The sequence below is a fragment of the Anabrus simplex genome, chromosome 1 (assembly GCF_040414725.1).
Source record: "Anabrus simplex isolate iqAnaSimp1 chromosome 1, ASM4041472v1, whole genome shotgun sequence".
Lineage (NCBI taxonomy): Eukaryota > Metazoa > Arthropoda > Insecta > Orthoptera > Tettigoniidae > Anabrus > Anabrus simplex.
In genome coordinates this window covers 872,785,551-872,812,975 of record NC_090265.1, presented here as the reverse complement: position 1 = coordinate 872,812,975, position 27,425 = coordinate 872,785,551, and the positions used below count along the sequence as shown (strand labels likewise).

The 27,425-nt window shown below is 43.6% G+C and overlaps 1 protein-coding gene across 1 annotated transcript in view; it reads left to right on the top strand.

Moving 5' to 3' along the window:
* Positions 1-27,425, top strand: part of LOC136857327 (uncharacterized) — a 109,865-nt gene that overhangs the window by 27,082 nt on the left and 55,358 nt on the right. The window contains exons 3-5 of the mRNA XM_068225033.1: positions 8,390-8,476; positions 26,416-26,576; positions 26,813-26,918. Coding sequence (XP_068081134.1) covers positions 8,390-8,476; positions 26,416-26,576; positions 26,813-26,918 — 354 coding nt within the window. The remainder of the gene's footprint in view (positions 1-8,389; positions 8,477-26,415; positions 26,577-26,812; positions 26,919-27,425) is intronic.

Genomic DNA, 27,425 nt, shown 5'->3' with positions numbered 1-27,425 from the left:
AGGCCTGGACAGCCGTCAAATGGATATCCCTCGGATATGTCCACTTCCATAGCAGTTTCAATCAACATCCCAAAATATGTGGTGATATCCGCTAGTTAGGTTTATGAAATCCGTTTTAAAACGTTTGTTTGTATACGGAAATGAAATGGCGTATGGCTTTTAGTGCCGGGAGTGTCTGAGGACAAGTTCTGCTCGCCAGATGCAGGTCTTTTGATTTGATGCCAGTAGGCGACCTGCGCGTCTTGATGAGGATGAAATGATGATGAAGACGACACATACACCCAGCCCCCGTGCCAGGAAAATTAACCAATTTTATTATGGTTAAAATTTCTGACCCTGCCGGGAATCGAACCCGAGACCTCTGTGACCAAAGGCCGCACACTAACCATTTAGCCATGGAGCCGGACTTTGTATACGGAAATGATGTGGAATAGATCTACAGTATTTCAAATTAAAATACTGTAATTTGGAGAGCGAGCTCCTCTCAGTCGACATAGCGAGCGGCCTTGGGGTTAGACAGTTGCTAAGAGAGGCATGAGGGAGTTTTTGGAAAGGTTTTTTTTGCTACGGGCTTTACGTCGCACCGACACAGTTAGGTCTTATGGCGACGATGGGATAGGAAAGGCCTAGGAGTTGGAAGGAAGCGGCCGTGGCCTTTATTAAGGTACAACCCCAGCATTTGCCTGGTGTGAAAATGGGAAGCCACGGAAAACCATCTTCAGGGCTGCCGATAGTGGGATTCGAACCTACTGTCTCCCGAATACTGGATACTGGCCGCACTTAAGCGACTGCAGCTATCGAGCTCGGTAATCTTACAATCAGGGAAAAATGAAAGGCTATGTATAGCCTATGTAATTTAAGGCAGAGGCAGATTCTAAGAAGGGCATTCTAGGGATCAATAATGAACAAGGGGAGTGTATATGTTACGACTTACAGATGAGAGAAGTATTCAGTCAGGAGCATGTAAAGATAGTTTCGGAAAGGTTATTTTGATGAAGCTCAACTTAAAGGATTCCAACAACTATTTTGGATTCAGGAAGTCAAAAATAGACTATATCGCTATTGACCTGTCCACGGCTTTTGATAGGTTAGAAATAATGATCACTGACGTTAGTAGAACTCAAAGAAGCATTATTTGATCCTATAACGATTAAGAGATGGGTGGGGAGGGGGGAGGGGGGGAGGGGGGAGGGGAGGAGAGGAGGGGAGGGGAGGGGGGATGGTCAGCAAGACATCATTATCCGACTTCGATGTTTATGCTTTTTATGTATATAAATGATATGATTAAAAACTGTTATCACAGACAGGATTTTTGCAGATGATGATATACTGTATAGGGTAGTAAATAAGTCATAGGACTGTGAGCGATTGCAAAAAGACCTCGACAGTGTTGTGAGATGGAAAGCAGACAATGGATCGCGGTAAATGGGATAAAAAATCAGGCTGTTTGACTAAGAGGCCAAGTCCTCTCAGTTTTAATTACTACCGAGCAAGTGGCTGCGGGGATGGGTCATATAGCTATCAGCTTACATTCGGGAGATAGTGTGTTCGAATCCCACAGTCGGCAGCCCTGATGATGTTTTTTTCGTGGTTTCCCATTTTCACACCAGGCAAATGCTGGAGCTGTACCTTAATAAAGACCACAGTCGCTTCCTTCCAACTCCTAGCCATTTCCTATCCCATCGTCGCCATAAAACCTATCTGTGTTTCTGCGCAGTTTCGGTCACGTACAGTGACTCTATACATATAGAATCACTGTAGGGTCACATAGCTGTCGGCTTGCATTCGGGAGATTGTGGATTCGAAGCCCACTGTCGGCAGTCCTGAACATGGTTTTCCGTGGTTTCCCATTTTCATAACAGGAAAATGCTGGGACTGTACCTTAATCAATGCAACCGACGCTTCCTTCTTACTCCTATCACTTTCCTATCCCGGCGTCGCCATAAGACCTATCTGTGTCGGTGCGACGTAGCCTAAAACAAAAATTTAAAAAGTTTTAATTATTGTGTTGATGGGGTGAAAGTACTTCTCGCGGATCAGTCTAAGTATTTATGTGTTAATATGAGGAAAGATTATTGGAGTAATCACATTAACGAAGTTGTGAATAAATGTTACAGAACTCTTCATATTAGTGTAAGGGTATTTAAGGTTGTAGTAAGGATGTAAAGGAAAGGGCGTATAAGCTTCTGTCAATACCCCCAATGTCCGGCTCCATGGCTTTCTGGGTTCGATTTCCGGCAGGTTAATTCCGCTGGCACGGGGACTGAGTGTATGTGTCGTCTTCATGCTCATCACGACGCGCGGGACGCCTACGGGAGTCAAATCAAAAGACCTGCATTTGGAGAGGCAAACTTGCCCTCGAACACTCCCGGCACTAAAAGCCATACGCCACTTCATTTCAATACCCCAATTAGAGTATGGTTCCATTGTATGGGACCCGCACCAGGATACAATACTTGATACGAGAACTGGAAATGTTCCAAAGGAAAGCAGCACGGTTGTTCCGACAAAATAGTAGTGTTACGAAATGTTGAGAACTTTGAGCTGGGAAGACTTGGAAGTAAGGAGACTAGCTGCTCGACTAAGCGGTATATTTCCAGCTGTCAGTAGAGATATGGCGTGGAATGACATTAGTAGACAAATAAGCTTGGGTGTAGCTTTTAAAAGTAATAAATATCGTAATATGAAGGTAAAGTTGGAACTTTAGAGGAAAAATTGGGACAAATACCAGGTGTATGCATAAGGGTTTTGTGGTAAAGAAAACACGTAATTTTCAAAGGAAATTCATGTTTTGTTTATTCAAAATATTGGCCATCTGGCTTCTACACCCTTCGCCCATCTTTCAGGTAATTTATGAATACCATGCCAGAAAAACTGCTTGTCTTTCGCGGTAAACTATTCGTCGAACCATTTTCCAACTTTCTCGAAATTGCTGAAGTGCTGCTGTGCGAGCGCGTGCCCCATTGATGCGAAGGGGTGATGTTAGATGGCGCCAGCTCGGGGCAGTACGGCGGATGCGGAAGGATGTCCCATCTGTGCGATTTCAAAGTGTCTTTCACTGGCGCATTGTCATATAACAAACTCTATTTGCCTTGTATTCTGGCCCATTCCGATCGTCTCTCGGTCAGTGCGTGATTTAAATTAATCATTTGGTGACGATAGCGTTGAGGTTTAGTTCAGTCTTCATTCAGTAACGCCTGCGATTCCTCGCCTTCGCATTTTTGTGGTCTACCAGAGCGCACTGTCTTTCAAATTGAAATCACCACGTTTAAATTGTCGAAACCATGTCTCACATGTTCTAATCGATAGAGCGTGTTCACCATATGTTTCTAACTACAAATGCTTTCATTCCCACCCCTTCAGGGGTAACGCCTTCTCTCTGGCCAAGAGATGCGGGCAGGTTGGGGAGATGTGACGGAAGAAGGAGGTGGGTAAAGGATGTGAATATGTAGGAGATGGCGAGGTGCTTTATTATATCAAGGGGTTTACAATAGGGAGTACAGAAAATATTTCAACAGTCGTATTACAGATTTAGAATATTGGGTTACATACATAGAGTTGCTTACATAGAGTTTACAGATACATACAGTGTTGAAAGTATTAGTGAAGGTTTAGTGGGTGGCATTAGGGTAGGGTTGGGATGTAAGGAGGTAGAGAGTAGATGTGATGTTGGCAATGGATGTGGCTAGGAGACGGAGTAGGTCTAGTATCGGGAGGGGTGGTAGGAAGAAGCTAGTTTGGGGAATAGGTAGGAATACGGATTGCGGGGGTGGGGTGGGTGGTGGGGTTGGCCGGGGGCGACGGTGGGAGTTGTTGGGAGAGGAGAGCCTAGTAAGGGGTGGGGAGCGAGAGTGCTCTACTCGGTGGTGCTGGCTGTGAATTCGGACGCCGGTGGTTATCAATTGCTGTGCTTCTTCTGCGGAGGGGAATTGAATCCTCACCATGAATGTTGGACCATTACTGTTGTGGATGCGATATGCCCGGAGGACTGGGACTCCTGCTGTTTGGAGTTCTTCTACTATGTCTCTTGTTGCGATGGCTGGGTCAATGCCTCGTATTACACAGCTTGGAAATGGTGGCTGCTGAGGTGCTGGTGCTGCGGCGGTTGTATTTTCTTGAGAGGCTGGCTGTGCTGTGGTGGTTGCATCTGTTGGGTTGGCAGGGGGTTGCTGATGACTTAGTGGTGTAGTGTTTGGGGTGGTGATGGATATTGACATTATGGGAGAGGGGTGGGTGGTCGTGGTAGTGATGATGGAAGTAATGGGAGGATTGTAGGCCGAAGTGGTGATAGTGGTAGTAGGAGTAGTAGTTGGTGTGGAAGAAATGGTGGTAGGAGGCGGTGGAGGCTGCTGAGTTGTGCTAGGTTGGTATTCGTTGACGGTGGGAAGAATGGTAGGATTATTGAACATTTGTTCCAAGATGTATTCTGGGGTTGGCACCACTTGATGAATTCTGTCCTTTATCTTCGCGCCGCAGGCTTCGAGGATTGCTGTTTCATCGCCGTCTCGTAGATAAGCTAGGACCTGAGTTGAAGGCCGGGAGGTTGTTCGGTCCATGAGCCTGCGAACGTCGTGGACTCGGGAGCCGGACTTGCGAAGTTCACTTAGGATGGAGTACTCCGTGAGGGCGGTGTCCACACCTGTGATGAGGCAGGAATACATGAGGTATTGTGATGTAGTGGGGAGGCGACAGCCAACTAGGCGTCTGCCTATTAATTATTCTTGGGCCGACTGAGTAGCAAATCAAGTTGAGGGCCACCCAGCCGCAAAAATTTTGAGGTGTGTTGGTGATTCTGAGTTTGGTGAGGAGATCTTCCCTGATGATGACGATGTGGTCGTGCCATATGTTTCAACTACTACAACTACGAAACGTTTTCATTCCTCCCCTGAAGGGGGAGGCGGGCCTCTTAGATGGTTACGCCGTCTCTCAGGCCGGGAGAGTTGTTACGGTGAAGGAGATGTGCTGAGAAAGTGAGGGGGTGGGCGGCCGTGGCCTATACTACGAACTGTCCCGGCATTCACCTTAGTGCAGGAGAATGGAAAACCACGGAAAACCATTCTCAGGACAGCCGACGGGCGAGGCCAGGCGAGAAGTGCAGCACTGTGCCCCAGGCCCGTCTCCCGAATGCAGAGGCGTAGAGTCACGGTAGAGCCGTGACAACCTCTCCTCTGGTCGGTTGGCCGGTCAGAGTACAGAGCTTATGGGACAACAACCCACTCTGCATCTACCGACCTCCATATGTTTCTACCAGCAAACGATGACTTACTACAGCCTTTTTCTTTTGATTAAATAAGAAAAGCAATGCGTGCCGCAAATGTTCTTTTTTTTCAGGCACAAACTTCGACATGATCACTGATCGATACAACACAGACGCTAGTGTTTCACGTACTCAACTTGTGTGTGTTGGTAGATTTACTGCATGTCAGACGAACAAACTGACGTTATGTGCCAAATTCATACGCTGCGTACTGCTCGCTGGCACCATCTCTTAGTGAAACCGGAAAATAATTAATTTATAAGAAGAGGAATTAGGGATTGGAATAATTTATCACGAAAAATAAAATGTTAGATACATTTCCAAGTTTTTTGAAATTATTTAAGAAAAAAGTAGGTAAACAATTGATAGAGAATCTGCTATATAGGCGACATCCCTAAATGCAGATAGATAGATAGATAGATAGATAGATAGATAGATAGATAGATAGATAGATAGATAGATAGATTGATTGATTGATTGATTGATTGATTGATTGATTGATTGATTGATTGATTGATTGATTGATTGATTGATTGATTGATTGATTGATTGATTGATTGATTGATTGATTGATTGATTGATTGATTGATTGATTGATTGATTGATTGATTGATTGATTGATTGATTGATTGATTGATTGATTGATTGATTGATTGATTGATTGATTGATTGATTGATTGATTGATTGATTGATTGATTGATTGATTGATTGATTGATTGATTGATTGATTGATTGATTGATTGATTGACAGAAGCCCAAGAACACGGCTGAGATCTGCGCTGACCTCGCATCTATAGGCTTTCTGGCTGAGCAGCGGTCACTTGGTGGACCAAGAACCATTATTGCTGTAGCGCCATGTGATTTATTTTGTGGTGAAAATGAATACTCAGTAATGATACAAGAAACGAAAATTGATCAGATCCCACAAGTCGTGAAAACATTATTATTGGAATCGGATATGCAGAGTAAGATACAAAATTATAATGGAGAAAGAATTCAGGATAATCGATAAGGTTTTCGAAACACCAAAATTACAGAAAGCATACACAGCTGAAGTTTGAAAACATGATAGCTGCGAGGGCTTGAACATTCGGAAACAGGATGAATGAAGACTTGCAAAGCTGAGATGAAATTTCTGAAGAAAAAACCCCGCTGCCTACAGCTTATTAAATCACAAAAGGAATGGGTATATAACCATAGAAATAAAAATCCCATACGTCCGTCGAATGCGAAGGGCCAGAATACCACGGCAGTTCCTTCACTGCCTACCATGAAGGAGAAGATCCATTGCCAGAAGAGAGAGCAAGAGATGGTAACAGGCCAGTAGTAGTAGTAGTAGCAGCGAATTCTCCCGATATTGGAAGACGTTAAGCAAATAACTCAATTCTTCTGTGGGTTCTTCTTATTGTTCCAATAGGCTTTCATTCTTTCCGAGAAGGCTTGTTTACGTTCTTCCAACCACTTTGGTCTGTAGGCCCTACTGTTTTTGTTGTGGTTGCTCTGATGTAGCTTCCCAATTATGTTCTTTGTGTCTAAATTTGTTTCTTTCTAGAATGTCTGCTGAACTTATATGTTTGCGTTTTTTAGGGCCTTTCGCAGTTCGTTAAGCCAGGATGTCAAGTTCTTAAGTGAGGTTACATAATCTATTATCCTTTTTGTCAATCGATTTTCTGGTAATATAGTGAGATGACCGAAGAATTTCATTCGCCTTTTCCTAATGTCACTTTTGAGGTTTGGGAACGTTTCTGTTGTTTTGATTGATTGTAACCTGTAACCGTCTTGAGTGTATCTTGCTCCTAAGAGTTTCCTAATTATCTTCCTCTTTTCTTTTTTGATTTCTTCAAGTTCTTGTTTACTGTTAAGTGACAATGTTTCACTTGCGTAAAGGACAGTAGGTTTTATGACTGTGTTGTAATGCCGAATTTTTGTATGTCTTGACATGGATTCTTTTGTTGTAGATGTTTTGGACTGACACTAATGTTTTATTAATTGTTTGGAGACCAGTTTTAAGGCCTGCTGGTTCAATAAATTCTCCGATGTATCTGAAGTAAGGGACCCTGTCAATTGTACGATATTTTATTCTCAGGCTCTTGATATCTGTCTTTGAACATCAGAATTTAGTTTTCTCGAACGATATCTGTAGTCCCACCTTTTCGGCACTTTCTTTAAGTATCTTTATTATTATTATTATTATGGCCTCAGCTACCGTGTGCAGACATTTCAATTTGACGCCATCTGGCTGTCTGCTCGTCAATTTCGACGTTCCGTTTTACTCTAGGCCCACTAGATGGCAGACCGAGTAAACCGAAACTCTCTTGGGCGTCAATGGCTGAGATTTAATGAATTTTGTCGGGTAAACACCAAATGTGTCAGCAGAGATCTTTCATATGCCGACATCGTACGACATGGAATGTCGAATGGACTTTTTTCCGCCCTTCAAAAATCCGACTATCTCTGCCGGGTTTGAACCCGCTATCTTGGGATCCGGAGGTCGACACTGTACCACTGATCCACAGATATACTACTATATAAGTATTAAATGAACGGCAGCAGGCACAGTTGCTCGAGTTTTTGCCTTCTGTGTTCAAGGTAAAAAATGAAATGGCGTATGGCTTTTAGTGCCGGGAGTGTCCGAAGACAAGTTCGGCTCGCCAGGTGCAGGTCTTTCTATTCGACACCCGTAGGTGACCTGCGCGTCGTGATGAGGATGAAATGATGATGAAGACAGCACATACACCCAGCCCCCGTGCCATTGGAATTAACCAATTAAGGTTAAAATCCCCGACCCGGCCGGGAATCGAACCCGGGACCCTCTGAACCGAAGGCCAATACGCTGACCGTTCAGCCAACGAGTCGGACTGTGTTCAAGGTTATAAGATGGAACCCCTATTAAGTCAGGTGATCAGTGAACGTCCTTAAATTCAAGAACCCCTTTTCAAAGCATTAATAGCACTCTGTTCATAACAAAACTGGGTGTTTACGTCTACGTTTTATATCTTATGCATGCGTCATGGATTTGTATTACTCCTTTTACAGTTATGGTGACTCATGTTAGAGGAAGGGAGAGCCATTTGAATTGTATTTTGATCGTACTATTCACTTGTCATTAATGTGTTTTATTTGTGTTTCAGGGGTGTGTATGAACACTTATGAGTGCAGAATTCAGAATGGCGAATCCATGGGACACTGTGCTATGGGTCTAGGAGTCTGCTGTGTTTGTAAGTACAATAATGGGTTTATATTTTATTCCACCCAACAGACGTGCTGGTGTTCCCACACTTGTTTATTCTTGACTGTGGACAGATAGATTACGATAGCTGAGTTGGGTTTAAGCGTCGATCAGTACGACGAGAATACCCTGAATTCAAGACAGAGGCAAGTTTGAACTTCGTCATATTCTTCTTTTTCCAGACCTTTTACCATTTACATGGGGTCTGCCCTTTGTGTGGATTTAGTCTATTTTTACGGCCGGATGTTATACCTGACGCCAGCCCTATGTATAGGGACGTATTCACTGCTGCGTGTTTATGCGGTGATTTGTAGGGTAATGTGTTGTAAGTAAATAGATGAACACGCCCGCCTCTGTGGTGTAGTGATTAGCTGTCAGCCCTGGAGGCGCGGGTTCGATTCCTGGCTCTGCCACAAAATTTGAAAAGTGGTACGAGGGCTGGAACGGGGTCCACTCAGCCTCGGGAGGTCAACTGAGTAGAGGGGAATTCGATTCCCTTCTCAACCATCCTGGAAGTGGTTTCTCACTTCTCCTCCAGGCAAATGCCGGGATGTTACCTAAATTACGGCCACTCCCGCTTCCTTCCCTCTTGTCTATCCCTTCCAATCTTCCCATCCTCCACAAGGCCCATGTACAGAATAGCAGGTGAGGCCACCTGGGCGAGGTACTGGTCTTGTCCCCATTTGTATCCACGACCAAATGTCTCACACTCCAGGACACTGTCCTTGAGGCGGTAGAGGTGGGATCCTTCACTGAGTCCGGGGAAAGAACCAACCCTGGAGGGTTAACACGTTAAGTAATAAATAGATGAATACAAATATCCAGTCCTCAAGCTAATTTCCCAGACAAGGTTAAAATCCTTGACCCGACCGGGAATCGAAACTGGGACCCTCTGAACTGAAGTAATCTAACCTGACCATTCAGTCAAGGGCCGAACAATGTTTCTTCAGCTTATCCCATTTATTCTTTTGTGGTGAATGGGGACACCACGTCTCACTTTAGTTTTGGCCTGAGTTTTTAAGATGAAAGTCTAAAACCAGGGTCGACCGAGATTCGAGCCTCAACCTTCTGGGTGCCAAGCCAGCAGTTAAGCCACTGAGCTAATCATGCCCCCTGGAACGTTACCATCTGCCTTCATTTAAATGATTTTCCTCGGTTTTTCATTTCAGATCTATGATGGTGGTGGTGATTACTGTATTTAAGAGAAGGAACAGATGGAAAATCATCCGTCTTAACACTGTCGACAAAAGAAAGAGAAGGTCTGCGAAAGGTTTGAAAATAAAAGACACCCTAGGTCTCATAAACCTAATGTCGTCTAGGTATGAAAAGAACAAGAGTTGAGGTCAAATAGGATAGATGAAGTCCGCCTCAGTTGTCTAGTGCTTAGCGTGATTAGTTGCCACCCCCGGAGACCCGCATTCGATTCCCGGCTCTGCCACAACATTTGAAAAGTGGTACGAGGACTGGAACGGGGTCCACTCAGTCTCGGGATTCAAGTGAGTAGAAGGTGGAAGTGGGGTGGGAGGTCGATTCCCACCTTAGCTATCCTCGTTGTTCTTCGTGGTATCCCACTTCTTCTCCAGAAAAATGCCGGGATGTTACCTAACTTAACCATTAGTGACCCTATGTATCATATGATACGCCATGTGTTTTATCTTTTTCTGTCTTAGAAAAATAGTGTAACGTGTGGTGTCCTTTTGTATCATATATGATACATTCTGCGTTTTATGTTTGTAATTTCTGTGTCTTCTTCTATTGCAAGGTACAGGTGGCTGCACAGTGTAAATGTCAAAACTTGGTATAGTCCCAGACGTATCATATATGATACAGCCATAAATAACCCGAGAATCCCTTTCCAAAATATTCCAAAAATGCTGTTTTTACAGGTATCAAACTGAACAGAAAATAAATGTTAATGCCAAAATCTCCGCCAAAGACCCTAATGGACAAAAGTTTGTCCCCACCTAAAATATCATTTTTACAGATTTGTCATATTTGGTTATCTAAGAACCCATTAAACACAAACATGATTTTTTTAATGTCTAAATTTGGCCTTGGGTCTTTAGAGGTTAAGACCACGGCCGCTTCCTTCTCTCTTCCTTGTTTATCCCTTCCAATCTTCTTATTCCCCGCAAGGCCCCTCTTCAGCAAAGCAGGTGAGGCTCCCTGGGCGGGGTACTGGTCCTCTTCTCCATTTGTATCCAAGACCAAATGTGTCACTCTCCAGGACACTACCCTTCTGGCAGTAGAGGTGGGATCCCTCGCTGAATCCGAGGGAAAAACCAACCCTGAAAGGTAAACGGATTAAGAAAGAAAGGGTAGATGAAAGTGAGGAGCCTGGCACAAGTAAGCAGAACCAATGCCAGGATGCAGCTAAGGACCGACACATGCTTCCCAGTTGAAACCCCTTGGATTTGCTCTTTTAGTCGCCTCTTAGACATGCGGGGGATATGGTGGATGCATCCTACCTGCAGGAGGATTTGTTTCTGTAGGGCGGGAGGTCCACAAATGCTTAACAATGTCGCTGCACTTCTGTGACCAACGTCCGAGTTCTCCATAAGTAATGAGGACGTTTCCAGTAAAATAACGTAATCCTTTTACAGTAATAGCAAAAAGAAGTAAAGCTGTTTCTTGTCAAACCTTAGAGGTACTGGCCGCCTACGAGCGGGAGATGTCCCACCGAAGGTAGTTTTTGTGTTGCCTCATAGAAAATCCGTTAGCCTCTGACCTAGTTCGGAGAAGTGTGATGCTACAGTATGTGAGACTTCATCTCACATACAACTCGGCATTTATGGATTGTGACTTCATTTTTAAGGAGAAATAATTAATTGGTAAATTTGCGATATTTGCTTTACGTCGCACCGACACTGATAGGTCTTATGGCGACGATGGGATAGGAAAGGCCTAGGAATGGGAAGGAAGCGTCCGTGGCCTTAATTAAGGTAAAGCCCCAGCATTCGCCTGGTATGAAAATGGGAAACCACGGAAAACCATCTTCAGTGCTGCCGACGGTAGGATTCGAAACCACTATCTCCCGATTATGGATACTGGCCGCACTTAAGCGACTGCAGCTATCGAGGTCGGTAATGGGTAAATTTAAACCGCCAGAAATTTGTTCTACATGCTCAGACGAACCTGCGATAAACGATGTGTGCAGTGAACTGGATTATCTCACCGTTTACCTTCTAGGATTAATCTTTCCCTCGGACTCAGCGATCCCGCCTCTACCGCCTAAACGGCAGTATCCTGGAACTTGAAAGTTTGGGTCGGGGATAAAACCTCACTCAGGAGAACAGGGGCATTGTGGGGAATGGGAAGATTGGAAGGGATAGACCAGGAAGAGGGAAGGAAGCGGCCGTAGCCTACCATCTCGGCATTTGCCTGGAGAAGTGAGGAAACCACGGAAAACCACTTGAAGGATGGCTGAGGAGAAAATCGAACATCCCCCTCGCCCCCCCCCCAACTCTACACTCTACTTATTTCACCTCCCGACGCTGAGTGGACCCCCTTCCAGTCCTCGTACCACTATTCAAATTTCGTGGCAGAACCGGGAATCGAACCCGGGCCTCCGAAGTTGGAAGCTAATCACAATAACCACAACACCATTATCTTCGCACAGGCTATCAAGGCTCTTGAAGTAGTGGGATGTGCCCTCGACACTAAGAGGGATAGCGTAGTTATCTCTATGCCAGGCCATCTCTGCCCGCCAGGAATTAACGTGGTACTGATTTTTATAAGCCCCTCCAGAAGTGAAAATCTTGTTTCTAAATATTTTGTTTTCCTGGCGGGAAATAGGACACGCGTTCTTCCAGGGGAACCGAACAAATATTATTTAACGTCTCGGCTAGGCAGCCCCTTTTCAGGCATACTACTGGTGTAATAAGCAACGGCTTTGTTTGTGACTGTTTAATTGTATCCTTATGTCATTTGTAACACGACGGTAGAAAAAAAAAGGGATCAATCACTACTACTGATCTGCATTTAGTGCAGTCGCCCTGGTGGCAGAACCCTATCTGTTGTTTTCCTAGCCTATTCTTAAATGACTTCAAAGTAATTGGAAATTAATTGAACAACTTCCTTGGTAAGTTATTTCAATCCCTAACTCCTCTTCCTGTAAACGAATATTTGCCCCAATTTGTCCTTTTGAATTCCAACTTTATCTTCAATTTTCGTGGCTCTGATATGTATAAGGTGGGTTTTATTTTCAAGTAACTTTGTAGGAAACATTAACCCTTAAATGCACAATTTATCATTTATTTTAAATATGATGGTTTTGCATTCCAAAAGTAATACATTATTACCAGAAAAAATTACTTGTCAAAATTAATAGTTTTTATTTGTTTGGATCAGTCAAAATGTTTAGAGTTTTGAATGTTTTATGTACCGGTATATGCAAAGCTGTATCTGTTGCCACACTTCAATCTCAGGGATGTCCTTGGTCAAGAACTCTCTGAGGTAAACAACATTTTATTTGTTTTACCTTAACTGTTTAAATTCTATACTTCACTCCAGCTGATTAGCAAGAAAAATCGTAAAATAAAAGATTATTTACTTTTAATACACTTTTGACCCCTAGCATTTTCGTCTGCAAGGTGGAAGTAAATGCACACTTGCAAAATTGTAAAGCGGGTGTAACAAGCAAGTGAATTCTCCTTTGCTCATATACAATCCGTGCATTTAATGGTTAACTCGATTAATCCACTTCAAGTATGTATTTGCGCACAAACAGAAATTTTGTATTATTTTCTTTTTCTTCCCACTATGTGGTCTTGTCCTTCATAATCTTGAATTCATCCCCCCCCCCCCTCCCGCAAACACCACAGCACAACAGCCCTGACGGGCCTCGGCCTTCTAAGCGACCGCTGCTCAGGCCGACGGCCTGCAGATTATGAGGTGAAGCATGATCAGTGCAACGAATCCTCTCGGCCGTTATTCTTGGTTTTCTTGACCGCGGTCGCCATCTTACTGTCAAATAGCTCCTCAGTTGTAGTCACGTAGGCTGAGTGAACCTCCAACTATCCGTAAAATCCAGATAGAAATCCGTGACCTGGTCGGGAGTCGATCCCGGGGCCTCCAGGTAAGAGGTGGGCATTCCGGCCCCATTGTGTAGTGGGCAACACGTCCGCCTGTCACCCGATAGCCCCGGGTTCGATTCCCGGCCGGGTCAGGGGTTTTTAATTGCAATGATTAATATCCCTGACCTGGGGACTGGGTATTTGTGGCGTCCTTAACGTTCATTTCCTCACAGACAACACTCCACACTTCCGCCATTCGAATAACACGCAGGTTCATACAATATGGTGCCAGTAGGTGCACATGATCCACAAGGATCGACGCCCCGAACAAATAGCATCATAAAAAGGAGAGGTGGGCACGCTACCCCTAGAAATAACGACTTAAAATTCTTCAGTTTCAAAGTTACACCAACATCGAGTGATGGGATTGGATCCTTTGTAGGTTTACATGAGTGTTGATATCGTTATCATAGCCACGGGACACTCCACAGGTACATGACTTTCCATGTTAAAAATCCCTCATGCAGGGATTCGAACCACATTGGTGAGAACTCAGTGACTATACCGCTCTGCTATCCCCTCTCTGGTACCTTCCTAGCTTATTCCGTGTGGGTGGGGGCGGTAGAATAAATCCTCGGAATCCCCTGTCGTAGGAAGTGACTACATGGGGCTCTCGACTTGAGATCGTGGGGTGGCAACCACTTGTCACTTAAGCTGAGTCCAGTAGGTTTCTCACTTTCATTAGATTTTCGTGGCCTAGTGCGGCCTTCATCTTCGCATCCTTCGTGGCTTCTCCTTTCTTTTGCCGATATTCTCATTTGTTGAAGGGTCGGACCTCTTCCACTTTGTCCTCTGGGTAGTGTTAGGAGAGAATGGTTGCCCAGTTGTACTTTATAGTTATTACATTAAAACAATAATCGCCACCAACGCCGTGGTAGCTCTTAGTCTCGCCTATTGAAAGTCTATTGGGAGGGATTGTGAATTTGGGATATGAAATGGATCATTTTACTTTAAATAAAACAGACAGACAAACAAATAGACAAACAAACAAACAAACAAACAACCCCCATCGCGCCACAGCCTTGATGGACCATGGCCTGCCAAGCGACCGCTGCTCAGCCCTAAGATCAAGGTAGAAATCCCTGGACCCGACCGGGTGTCGAACTCGGGGCCTCTAGGTTGTGGGACCAGTCTAGTACTAACTTTGCATTTTCAGGGTTAAACCAACTTCCAAGTGATGAGGGTGCAAGGCAATGCTCAGGCGAAGCTGTATCAAGGCGGAGTAACTTTATGATGGCACACTAAAAGTACGCGCTGTGAAACTGTGATCCTGCCATTCACGGGAACCCCTTGTAGTCTATCCTCCGCTCAAAACCGGTCATAGAGGATCAGAATTAATTAATAGCCATTGTATGGAATTCCCTAGGCTGGATGAACACACAATGATTGAATAATCAGTCTGTCGGCTCATCACCTCTCTAGGAAATCTTGTCGAACGGTACCCTGACCAGGTGGAGCAGGCTGTGTGATGAAGAAAGACCTGTGACGTAAAACGCCATGGGGCGAGGCAGACTGGGTCATGCCATGACCACGAGGAAAGAAAACTGGATCTCAACATCCTAAATTGAGTACCGTACAGGTGTCAAGGTCGAGCCAAAGTCTAGTTCACCATAAAAGTATTGTACGCTGTCCAGAACTTGGCAGCACGCCGATCACTCCCAGACATATATACTTCAAGTCTGGTGTTATCGATTTCATCTTACCGGTACTGTTTTTTTTTTTTTTTTTTTTTTTTCGCTTACCGTTATAATGTTTATCTCCACCCCACACAGATAATTTACTTTATCTTAGTTCTAATTCGTGCATTTGAGAACGCGTATGCACACAATGGTGCAGTATCCCAAGGGCTCAAGAGGAATGGAAATTAATGAAACAAAATTGCACTATGAAAAATAACTTTGCTACGGAAGGAGAGCCGGACTGAGTGTTTCAGACGGTTGAGGCGCTGGTCTCCTGACCCCAACTTGACAGGTTCGATCCTGGCTCAGTCCGGTGGTATTTGAAGGTGCTTAAATACACTGACTGACAGAGCAAATGCAACACCAAGAAGGAGTGGTTCGAAAGGGATGAAAGTTGGGGAAAAAACAGAGACGGCACGGACGAATAATTGATGTTTATTTCAAATCGATATGCAGGTTACACAATGCGCACGGCATCGACTCAGTAGGATGTAGGACCACCGCGAGCGGCGATGCACGCAGAAACACGTCGAGGTACAGAGTCAATAAGAGTGCGGATGGTGTCCTGAGGGATGGTTCTCCATTCTCTGTCAACCATTTGCCACAGTTGGTCGTCCGTACGAGGCTGGGGCAGAGTTTGCAAACGGCGTCCAATGAGATCCCACACGTGTTCGATTGGTGAGAGATCCGGAGAGTACGCTGGCCACGGAAGCATCTGTACACCTCGTAGAGCCTGTTGGGAGATGCGAGCAGTGTGTGGGCGGGCATTATCCTGCTGAAACAGAGCATTGGGCAGCCCCTGAAGGTACGGGAGTGCCACCGGCCGCAGCACATGCTGCACGTAGCGGTGGGCATTTAACGTGCCTTGAATACGCACTAGAGGTGACGTGGAATCATACGCAATAGCGCCCCAAACCATGATGCCGCGTTGTCTAGCGGTAGGGCGCTCCACAGTTACTGCCGGATTTGACCTTTCTCCACGCCGACGCCACACTCGTCTGCGGTGACTATCACTGACAGAACAGAAGCGTGACTCATCGGAGAACACGACGTTCCGCCATTCCCTCATCCAAGTCGCTCTAGCCCGGCACCATGCCAGGCGTGCACGTCTATGCTGTAGAGTCAATGGTAGTCTTCTGAGCGGGCGCCGGGAGTGCAGGCCTCCTTCAACCAATCGACGGGAAATTGTTCTGGTCGATATTGGAACAGCCAGGGTGTCTTGCACATGCTGAAGAATGGCGGTTGACGTGGCGTGCAGGGCTGCCACCGCTTGGCGGCGGATGCGCCGATCCTCGCGTGCTGACGTCACTCGGGCTGCGCCTGGACCCCTCGCACGTGCCACATGTCCCTGCGCCAACCATCTTCGCCACAGGCGCTGCACCGTGGACACATCCCTATGGGTATCGGCTGCGATTTGACGAAGCGACCAACCTGCCCTTCTCAGCCCGATCACCATACCCCTCGTAAAGTCGTCTGTCTGCTGGAAATGCCTCCGTTGACGGCGGCCTGGCATTCTTAGCTATACACGTGTCCTGTGGCACACGACAACACGTTCTACAATGACTGTCGGCTGTGAAATCACGGTACGAAGTGGGCCATTCGCCAACGCCGTGTCCCATTTATCGTTCGCTACGTGCGCAGCACAGCGGCGCATTTCACATCATGAGCATACCTCAGTGACGTCAGTCTACCCTGCAATTGGCATAAAGTTCTGACCACTCCTTCTTGGTGTTGCATTTGCTCTGTCAGTCAGTGTACGTCAGCCTCGTGTCGGTAGATTTACTGGCACGTAAAAGGAACTCCTGCGGGACTAAATTCCGGCATCTCTGCATCTACGGAAACCGTAAAAGTAATCAGTGAGACGTACAGCCAATAACATTATTATTTACGGAAGGAGAATTTGCTTAACATCGCACCGTCGCAGATAGGTGTTACGACGACGATGGGATAGGAAAGGGCGAGGATCGGGAAGGAAGCGGCCGTAGCCTCAATTTGAGGTACAACCCCAGTATTAGCCTGGTGTGAAAATGGGAAACCACGGAAAACCATCTTCAGGGCTTTCTTAGTGTAGAGGGGTTGCCTGGCCGAGGCGGTAAAGGTGTACTCTGTTCATCCGCAAGGACGTTGGTGCGATTCCCCCTCAAGAAGTCGAAACATTTAAGAAACGAAGTTTCCACTCCCGGAGGTGCGCAATGGCCCTGAGATTCACTAAGCCTACCCCGAAAATGAGTATCAGGTTAATTCCTGGGGGCAAAGGCGCAAGGGCCAAGGTTACGGATAGTGGAAGCCTTATTATCTTCCACCATTCCAAGGGTCAATGCTGCATTTCTTGAAGTGTGGGGTAGAGGTATTGAGCATTTTTTTCTCAAATGGCTCGATTGGTGAAATCACAAGTTATAATGATATGCACCATACAGTACCTTAATTTTAAATAAAGTCACATTTACAGGGTTAATTCTAATTAGGTAAAGTACGGCCAAATACTTGTTAACGGGAGTAGAAGAAATTACAATAATGCAAAATAATACCTGAAAAAATAATCGATACATGTATTCCAGCGACATCATTACATTTCCTTGCACTGCAGGCTTCTACGATAGGTGCCATCAGAGTTCTGCTATAAGCATTCCTACCTACGACTCATCATAAGCATGGTCAGGGATGAGTAGCTCAGACGGTAGAACCCTGGCCTTGATCTTCTGATCCCAAACTGGCGGGTTCGATCTTGGCCTAGTCCAGAGAGGTAAAGGTTCGATAGATTTACCAGTGCATAAAGAACTTCTATGGGTCAAAGTTCTGGCACCTCGGCGACTACGAAATCCATAAAGTATAGTGGAACTTCTTCTTCTTCTTCTGCTTAATCTGTTTACCCTCCAGGGTCAGTTTTCCTTCAGACTCAGCGAGGGATTCCACCTCTACCGCCTCAAGGGCAGTGTCCTGGAGCTTCCGACTCTGGGTCGGGGGATACAAATGGGGACCAGGCGGCCTCACCTGCTAATCTGAACAGGGGGCTTAGTGGGGGATGGGAAGATTGGAAGGGATAGAGAAGGAAGCGACCATGGCCTTAAGTTAGGTACCATCCCGGCATTTGCCTGGAGGAGAAATGGGAAACCACGGAAAACCACTTCCAGGATGACTGAGGTGGGAATCGAACCCACCTCTACTCAGTTGACCTCCCGAGGCTGAGTGGACTCCGTTCCAGCCCTCATACCACTTTTCAAATTTCGTGGCAGAGCCGGGAATCGAACCCGGGCCTCCGGGGGTGGCAGCTAATCACACTCACCACTACACCAAAGAGGCGGACAAAGTATAGTGGAACAGCAAACCATCATCATCATCATTATTATTATTATTATTATTATTATTATTATTATTATTATTATTATTAATATTATTATTATTATTATTATTATTATTATTATTATTATTATTATTATTATTATTATTATTATTATTATTATTATTATATCGTTATGCCCTACTCAGGAGCACGGTTGAACTTGCTTAGCTGATGTGTTGGCCTTCTTTTCCTCCCAAAATCTCTTCATCCTCTGGTGTTGGGTTTGTCTTCAAAGTGGTGATTGTCGATTTTAGTTCTAAATTTGCATCTGTCCTGTACAATGTCTTCTGAGATGTTGATCTTCTGGAGATCTGTTTCAGTTTCACGAAGCCAGCTGTTCTTGGTTTTAGACGAAAGGGCCAGGTTGAAAATTCTTTTAGTTAGCCTGTTAGTGTTCATTCTGATAATGTGTCCATAAAATTTCAAACGTATTTTCCGAAAAGTGTGAGAATTTTTTTCAGAATGACAATATAGCTCCTGGGATGATTTTTTTCTCCATATTCCATCTATACAAACTGGGCCAAAAATTTTCGTAAAATTTTCCTTTCTTGTTTCTCAATGTCTTTGGTTAAAGATCCACCACCAATGATTAAGGTTTCTGAGGCATATAACGCTTCAGGTTTGATCACTGTATTATAGTGTCTAAGTTTTGCATTCCGAGATATTGATTTTTTTATTATACCTGTTCCAAGTGATCCTGTATGCTTTCTGTAATTTGGAAATTCTTTCTTTATTTGCTTCGCGGTTTAAACCAGAAGGCTGAATAATTTCTCCCAAACATTTAAATTGGTTCACTTGAACAATTTTGCCAAATTTAGTTATCATAGGTTGCCCATCTAAGTATCGTGAGGCTCCTTCCATGTACTGAGTTTTCTCATATGAAATTTTAAGTCCCGTTTTGATGGCAATTTCATGCAGTTTGTCAATGGAATGAATTGCATCATGCCTATTATTGGAAAGGATTGCTATGTCATCAGCAAAGGCCAGGCATTGCACGTGAATTCTGTCTTTACGTAGTCTTCCAAGGGTTATTCCTTTAGTTTCCTTTTCCCAGGTAATGATTACTTTCTCAAGTACCAAGTTAAACAGTAACGGCGATAAACCATCCCCTTGACGGACCCCGGTGTTAACAGGAAAAGGCTCAGATATTTCGCCTAGGAATTTAACTTTTGAAGTTGTGCCAGTTAATGTTTTTTGATTAATTTTCTTGTTTTCTTATCCACTTGAAATTCTTCTAGAGTATTGAAAAATGTTTGACGGTCTATAGAGTCATATACTTTTCTGAAATCTACAAAAGTAATGACTGTTTGTCTGGTTTTGCGCATTTGGAGGATAGTTTTGAGATTAAGGATTTGTTCTGTACAAGATCTTCCTTTTCGGAAACCTGCCTGATATTCACCAATTAGATGGTCTGTTTGTTTCTCAAGTCTAGTGAGCAAGGCTTTGGAAAAAATTTTGTAAGCAACTGGTATCAAGCTAATTCCTCTATAATTATTGATGTTCGTTTTATCCCCTTTCTTGTGTAGTGGATGGATTAGCGCACATTTCCAATCTTCCGGAATTTCTTCATTGATCCAGATGTTCTCAAGAATCGAGTGGATTTTCCGGGCTACGCTGTCACCTCCTATCTTCAGCATTTCGGCAATTATACCATCTTGCCCCAGGGCTTTATTATTTTTGAGTCCATGGATTATTTCTTTGACTTCTTCCAGTGTTGGGGGTTCTGAATCTTGATTAGATAAGGGTTTTTCAAAGGTGAGTTGTTCTTTAGGGGATTCACAGTTTAAAAGATCCTGGAAATAAGCTGCTAGAAGTTTGCAGTTCTCTTGATTATTCGTTTCCAATGTCCCATATAGGCGTTTGAAGCAAAGACAAGGTGCCTGATAATTTGATAATTCTTCTCTGAAAGTTTTGTAGAAGTTTCGTGTATTGTTTTTTGTAAAATCTTGTTCAATTTCTGCCCATCTGTAGTGTTCGTATTTGCGTTTTTCAGACCTGATAATTTTTTATGTTTGTTTCTGTATTTTGGTGAATTTCTGCCCGGTTTGTTCAGTTTTATGAGAATTCCAATTCTGCCAGGCTTTAGTTCTAAAGTTTATGGCCTTGTCGCAAGTTTCTTTCCACCACCTATGTTTGCGTTTCCTGGGTGGTGTGCCAACATTTCGAGAAGCCTTCAAAAGTATGTCTTTGAGTTCTAACCAGTTCGAAGGATTGTGAGTAGGAATACTTTCAATGAAGGTACTAGTGTTCTGTTTAAGAAATTCCGGATCGACACGCAGGTTTTTTGTTATTCTGGGTTTGGACCTGTTTGGTTGAAATTTGACCTTGATTAAGGATAGATGGTGGTCAGAGTCAATGATCACTTTTTTAACATTCATAATTTCTTTTTGATTTTTCTTGGAAATAGCGACATGATCTAGTTGAAATTCTCCCAAGTGACAATTTGGGGATCTCCAGGTTGTTTTCTTGTGTGGAAGCGCCCGGAAATGTGTTGACAGTAATTTGAGATCAAAATTTTTGCAAAAAGCAATTAATCTTTCTCCATTTTTATTAGTTCTATTGTGCGCTGGGTATAGTCCTACAATGGTCCTGAATTTCTTTTCCCTACCAATTTGGGCATTGAAATCTCCTAATAGAATTTTTATATGATGATTTGGAATTGTGGCTGTAGTTTCTTCTAGCAGTTCCCAGAAGTCTTCCACCATTTGTGGATCTTTTTGATTGTAGTTATTGGTGGGTGTATGCGCATTAAGTAATGTATAAGCTTTCTTTCCTGATTTAATGGATAGTGTTGAAATTCTTTCAGAAGGCGAAGAAAAGTTAAGTACTGAGTTTACAATGTTTCTTCTTACAGCGAATCCTGTGCCAAATTGTAATGGTCTCTTATGAAGGGAGACTGCTGCCTTGCCTTTGTAAATTCTATAATTTCCTGAGTCAAAATGATTTTCATCCGTGTATCTGGTTTTCTGAAGTGCTAAAATTTGGTTGTTTAAGTTATCTAACATGTCTGTTAATTGCTTTAACTTCCCAGTTTTCCGAAGTTTTGCATTTTGGGCGAAGAGATTTGAGAAGCACCGATACATTCCCGCATGATGTTCTCGGTCCCCCAGAATCCGATGACCCGAGAAAAACTAGTATGCCTACTAGGGCCTGGGGTAATTATATTGTAGGTTGATTCCATCATGCTATCAAGTTAAAAGTTGTTGTTGTTGTTGTTGTTGTTTTTACGTCGCACCGACACAGATAGGTCTTATGGCGACGATGGGATGGGAACTGCCTAGGAAGTGGAAGGATGCGGCCGTGGCCTTAATTAAGGTACAGCCCCGGCATTTGCCTGGTGTGACAATGGGAAACCACGGAAAACCATCTTCAGGCCTGCCGACAGTGGGGCTCGAACCCACGATCTCCCGATTATTGGATACTGGCCGCACTTAAGCGACTGCAGCTATCGAGCTCGGTAAGTTAAAAGTATTGGGGACATCAATCTATGTCGGTATCATGGTTACAACTGAAGTAGTGAGCTTCAGAGGTTGCTGAAGATGTTCGCGAGCTGTGCCTGTTTTTGGTCCGCGAGAGGTATTTTATTTCCCTCAAACCCTCCGGACAAGTCCGGCGAGCCTCCCGATCCGCCACCTGGGACGCGCCCGATAGGGGAACAGGCTGAAACCCCCACAGGATGATGATTTATTATTATTATTATTATTATTATTATTATTATTATTATTATTATTATTATTTACCCCGCGTTCGATTCCCGGCTTTGGTAACCTTAACTGGTTAATTCCATTGGTTTGGGGACTGGGTGTTTATACTGTCTCCACCTCACACGCCGCATAACAGTATCCTCCACTACAATAACACGCTGTCTCCTATATACGGCAGATGCCACCCACCCTCCGCGGAGGGTCCACCTTGCAAGGGCTGCATCAGGCTAGAAATAGCCACATGAAATTATGATTATGATGATGTTTATTATTTTTATTTTATTTTTTCGTTATGCCCATTCAAAGAGCGCGTTTGAACTTGTTCGTTGGCCTCCCAAAATCTGTTCATGAGCGCACTGTATTGCATCTTGCGTTTTGTGGACCACTTCCTACCAGTTTTCTTCTTAGATTTCTCTTGGAATTTGTGCTTGGCAACTATTGTGCTGAAAGCTCTCCGATCTTCTATGATGTGTTTTCAAGCTGTAAAAGTTGGTTTTCACACTACTTCCTTTTTTTTCTTTTTTTTTTTTTTTATATATATATATATATATGAGAAGGAAGCTACCTTGGCCGTAATAAGGTATAGCCTAGTGTGAAAATGGAAAACCTGGAAAACCATTCTCAGGGCTGTTGATAGTAGGGTTCGAATTCACTATCTCCCAAATGCAAGCTAACAGCTACGTAACCCCAAACCATGCAGCCACTTGCTCGGTCAGACCATTTCTGACAGAGAGCAGGAAAGATCAATGAATGAATGTTCGGAATGTAATTTAAAAGCTAAACTGTGCATGAAAAGGACAGATATTGATGATTATTGTCCAGTGGAAGCCCGGTCAAACGTGGTCCGATTTACCGCGGGTTCAAATTAAACGCGGTACAAAGTATGTCTCCAACAAAAATCATCAATAGAATCCTCATGTTTTAAAAATGTTGTAACGAACTACATACAGGGATTACCGACTCTACGCTAAACAGTATTTCTAGGGTTGAGTGGATGGGGTTTTAGAAACTGCCTGGCTGTCTATTCACAGAAATAATGGGGCACAAACAATTGGCCAAGCTTCTGTGTGCATAGGGTTAAGTTAAGATGGCCTTCCCACATCACCTTCGCCTGCACCCGTGCGTACAAAGCAAGTAACCGTGTTGGTTGTTTAGCTTTTATTAGACAATCTCCTAGTTAAGCATTGAGTTTGGTTCAGGTGCTGCGATGTCACAAGAAATAAAAGTGTACCATGCTCTGTGAACGATAAATTGAACATAATCGATTCTGTGAAGAATGGAATGTCGAATGTGTATATTTTAGGTACAGTGTCTTCCATAAACATGTGTTCTCTTGAGTGGCGTATACTGCGGGCTACCAAGGCTATCAGTGAAGCCCAAACCTCAATTGCGAACGATGGAAATCTAAAGCACATTATAATGTAAGCATCTGACACGTTATTCCATTTACAAACCTTGAAAGAAATGAGAGAAAACGTCGCACGTATTTCGGAGAGCAAGGCTTCGAGACTGATATTGCAGCCCAGGCTCTCGTACCTCTCTTGCGCGGCATGCTGCTGTATGCCTGACAGGCGCGGGGACCGTGTGCGCGCGCGTGTGTGTGTGTGTGTGTGTGTGCTAGGCTTCGGTCCATCAGATCGCCACTGATAACTATCAACCATGCGTTACTCATCGTATGTACTCCCTCACCTCATACTTCTGAATTAATTATATAGATAACAGAGTGCTGGTATTTCACTCCCGTTTACTTCTACATCCTTGTAGGAAGACACGGCAGGGCTGCTGTTATAGGAGTAATATCGTTTTATTTTTATAGGAAGATTTGCTAAAATGAAATGCAATCTTTCAGGTTTAGTGTTCTCTTTTGTTGGTTGGAATCGAACCCGTGATCATGGGTCGGACACCACCACTGAGCTCTGGAGGAAGCTAATTAACCAGTGAACGATTGGTACGACCGCTGTAAAATTCAACATTTTTATTTAATAATAATAATAATAATAATAATAATAATAATAATAATAATAATAATAATAATAATAATAATAATAATAATAATAATAATGGTGCATGGCATCAATATAGGCTTGGTGGTGACCTAATGAAAATAAAATGAATGGCAACGACATCATAAACACCCAGTCCCCAAGCCAGGGGAATTAACAGTATGATGGGGTTATTCTGAAAATTGAACCGGGGCCATCGGACGAAAGACAAGCATTCTATCCATCTAGCCACAAAGCCGGACTTCAATTTGCTAAACCTTAGGCTAGACCTTTGCTGGCAAGATGTAGTGTTTACAGTATGCTATGTCTTCTGGTATGGGCTAGAATAAAATTGTTACTTTGATTGACCTGTCTCAGTCTTATTCTTGGCTTTGACAATATGAAAGTGGCTGAGGTATGAGTGACACTAGTAATGCCATTCCTTATGCAGCCAGTCCCTGCTATGAATGGTGTGAAAATGTCGCTCATAGGGTCGGTTGGTGCACGCATTTCAGTGGGCTTGGCAGACTGATGTGCAATAGCAACGTCTGGCTCAGTGAGGAAAGCAACGGGAAACTACATCACTCCTCATTTCCCTAGTACGCCTCTTCAGTGACACCTAGGCCATCTATGACAGGTAAGGGTGAACCAGTTGAGGATCCAACCAGCCTTTGGACTGAATACCCAACATACATACAAACCTTAGGCTACCATCTCGACTGATCAGGTGTTGAGTATTGACAGTGGCAGAGCGCAGTAGCTTGTGAAGCAGCCTTGACAATACAGCAGGCTTCTCCGTTGGCTATTGGCTGCAGCTCAAAACGCTTAAGGCTTGATGTTCACTAAACCAACTATCGAAAAGGGGTGGGCTAACCTAACTCTAGTGGTAGCCCACATCTTGATCCCAGCATACACCACTGGTTCTCTTGTAACCTACTATTTTAACGTAGATTTATGTTCCTCGACAATGGGTACATGGAAATAAAAATTTGAAAACGCTTTTAGTGAGCGGGTAGAACGCGCATATCACCGAGAGTATTTAACTTATGATTATGTTTAATGTCTCAATCGACAGACAAAAGAGGAGACTACCTGTTGCAAACAAAAAGAAACCGAAAACATGAAATGCAGTTTTCAGGAAATAGCACTTCAAAGTAAGGGAAAATTTGTGCTAAATATGTGACATCATACGCATACTATGTTATAAAATGGCGCTGTGTTGACTCACATGCTCAGTTGGTGGTTAGCTGAAACAGCGAAAACAACTTAACAAGTAAGTTTACGAAATCCTCGAAACCCTGCGACCGTTACAATAGTGACAGGCTACTGCCATTTCTTTTTCAATCTTTTGTCATTCTATAGGCCATTTTTCCATTTACTGCAGTTCAGCTATAATGCGGAGTAAAGCATGTCCCTCCAACAACCGCATTAAATCAAGCTTCTACTGTGTTAACAGGAAGTATATCTGGGCAAATATCCTCTCTTAACACTAATCAGGGGGAAAGATGAAAGAGAATGAGGGTACCGGTATCAACGATAGAAAAGAGAGGATAATGAAAAGCGTGAAAATGAAAAACTCCCTTGGCCTTGTAAATACAGCCAACCTAGAAGAAAATAAGAGTTAACCAAAGGAGGTTGTGCGGGAAAGGTAATGAAATGGTGAATGGCTTTTAGTGCCGGGAGCGTCCGAGGATAAGTTTGGCTCGCCAGAAGCAGGTATTTTGATTTAATGCCCGTAGGTGATTGCGCATGGTGGTGGTGGTGGTGGTGGTGGTGATGAAATGATGATGAAGATGACACTTAAACCCAGCCCCCATGCCAGCAAATTTAACCAATTATGGTTAAAATTCCTGATCCTGCCAGGAATCAAACCCGGGACCCCTGTAACCAAAGGCCAGCATGCTAAACATTTAGCCATGGAACCAGACATAAAGAAAGGTGAAACTGATGAGCCTGGCACAAGAAATTGGAATAAATGTCAGACTCAGCTAGGGAATCCATGGTCACCAACCCATGCTTCCAAGTTGGGAGCCCATGGGAGTTGGCCCCTTAAGACAGGCAGGGATACTGTTGATACATTCTACTGCCCTCTCCCACAAGGAGAATAGGTATTGGCAAATGAGAGCAGTTATTATTTTCTCTTTTCAGTCACTGCATCCTGTGATCAAGAAGCTTACAACAACATAACTTATTTCGTAAATCCACACTTCCCCGGCTTGGTGAACTCGCCAGCAGTTTGTACACTGTATGTGAGAAAGATAGCTCCTTCCATCAGCCAGATTCGACTGGACTTTGTACACTTCAGTTTGGTGAGTTTCATATTCAATTGTTAAAACAACTAATTACTGAGATATTATGTAAGTTATAACATTTGAAATATGAAAAAGTGTAACTGCAAGTAGTGTTTAATGTTTGGTTATAATTTAAAAGTAATTACAGTAGTTGGGTTTTTCAACAACTGTTCTTTTTTAATCAGTAATGATATTTTTTAATGATAAAATTACTATTGTAGAATTTAACTATTCTTTTCTGTTGTGTATTTTAGGGACAACCAAATCGCCGCACTGGTGTTTGTGATACAGATGTGTTCATAATGAAAGGTGGAATTTCACGAGAGCTTCGCCTGTGCGGATATAACAGTGGGCAGCATGGTGGGTACTGAATTTTATTGCTCTTCAAGTAACCTATCGATGTAAGCTGCATTCAAAAAGAGAGAAGAAATTTTCCATGGAGTTTTAATAATACAAATTCATTTCAGGAGGTCTGAATAGAATATGTGAAAGAGAAAAACAAGCCCATTTGCAATGTAAAGAAAGGATTTGATCCTAGTACAGTAGGTAATTAAAATGATTTCAGAATTTAAGCTAGCACTTAGTGAAACAGAATCCAAATTTCAATAGATAGATATAAGGATTCCACCTAATCAACATCTATCTATCTATTGTAATTGTATCAGTACAGACCAATATGAAGATAATTGCATACGATATAGAATCCAAATAATGATAATTAATTAAAGAGCCTCTGTGGCTCAGACGGTAGTGCGTCAGCCTCTCACCGCTGCATACCGTGGTTCAAATTCTGGTCACTCCATGTGAGATTTGTGCTGGACAAAGCGGAGGCAGGCAGGTTTTTCTCCGGGTACTCTGGTTTTCCCT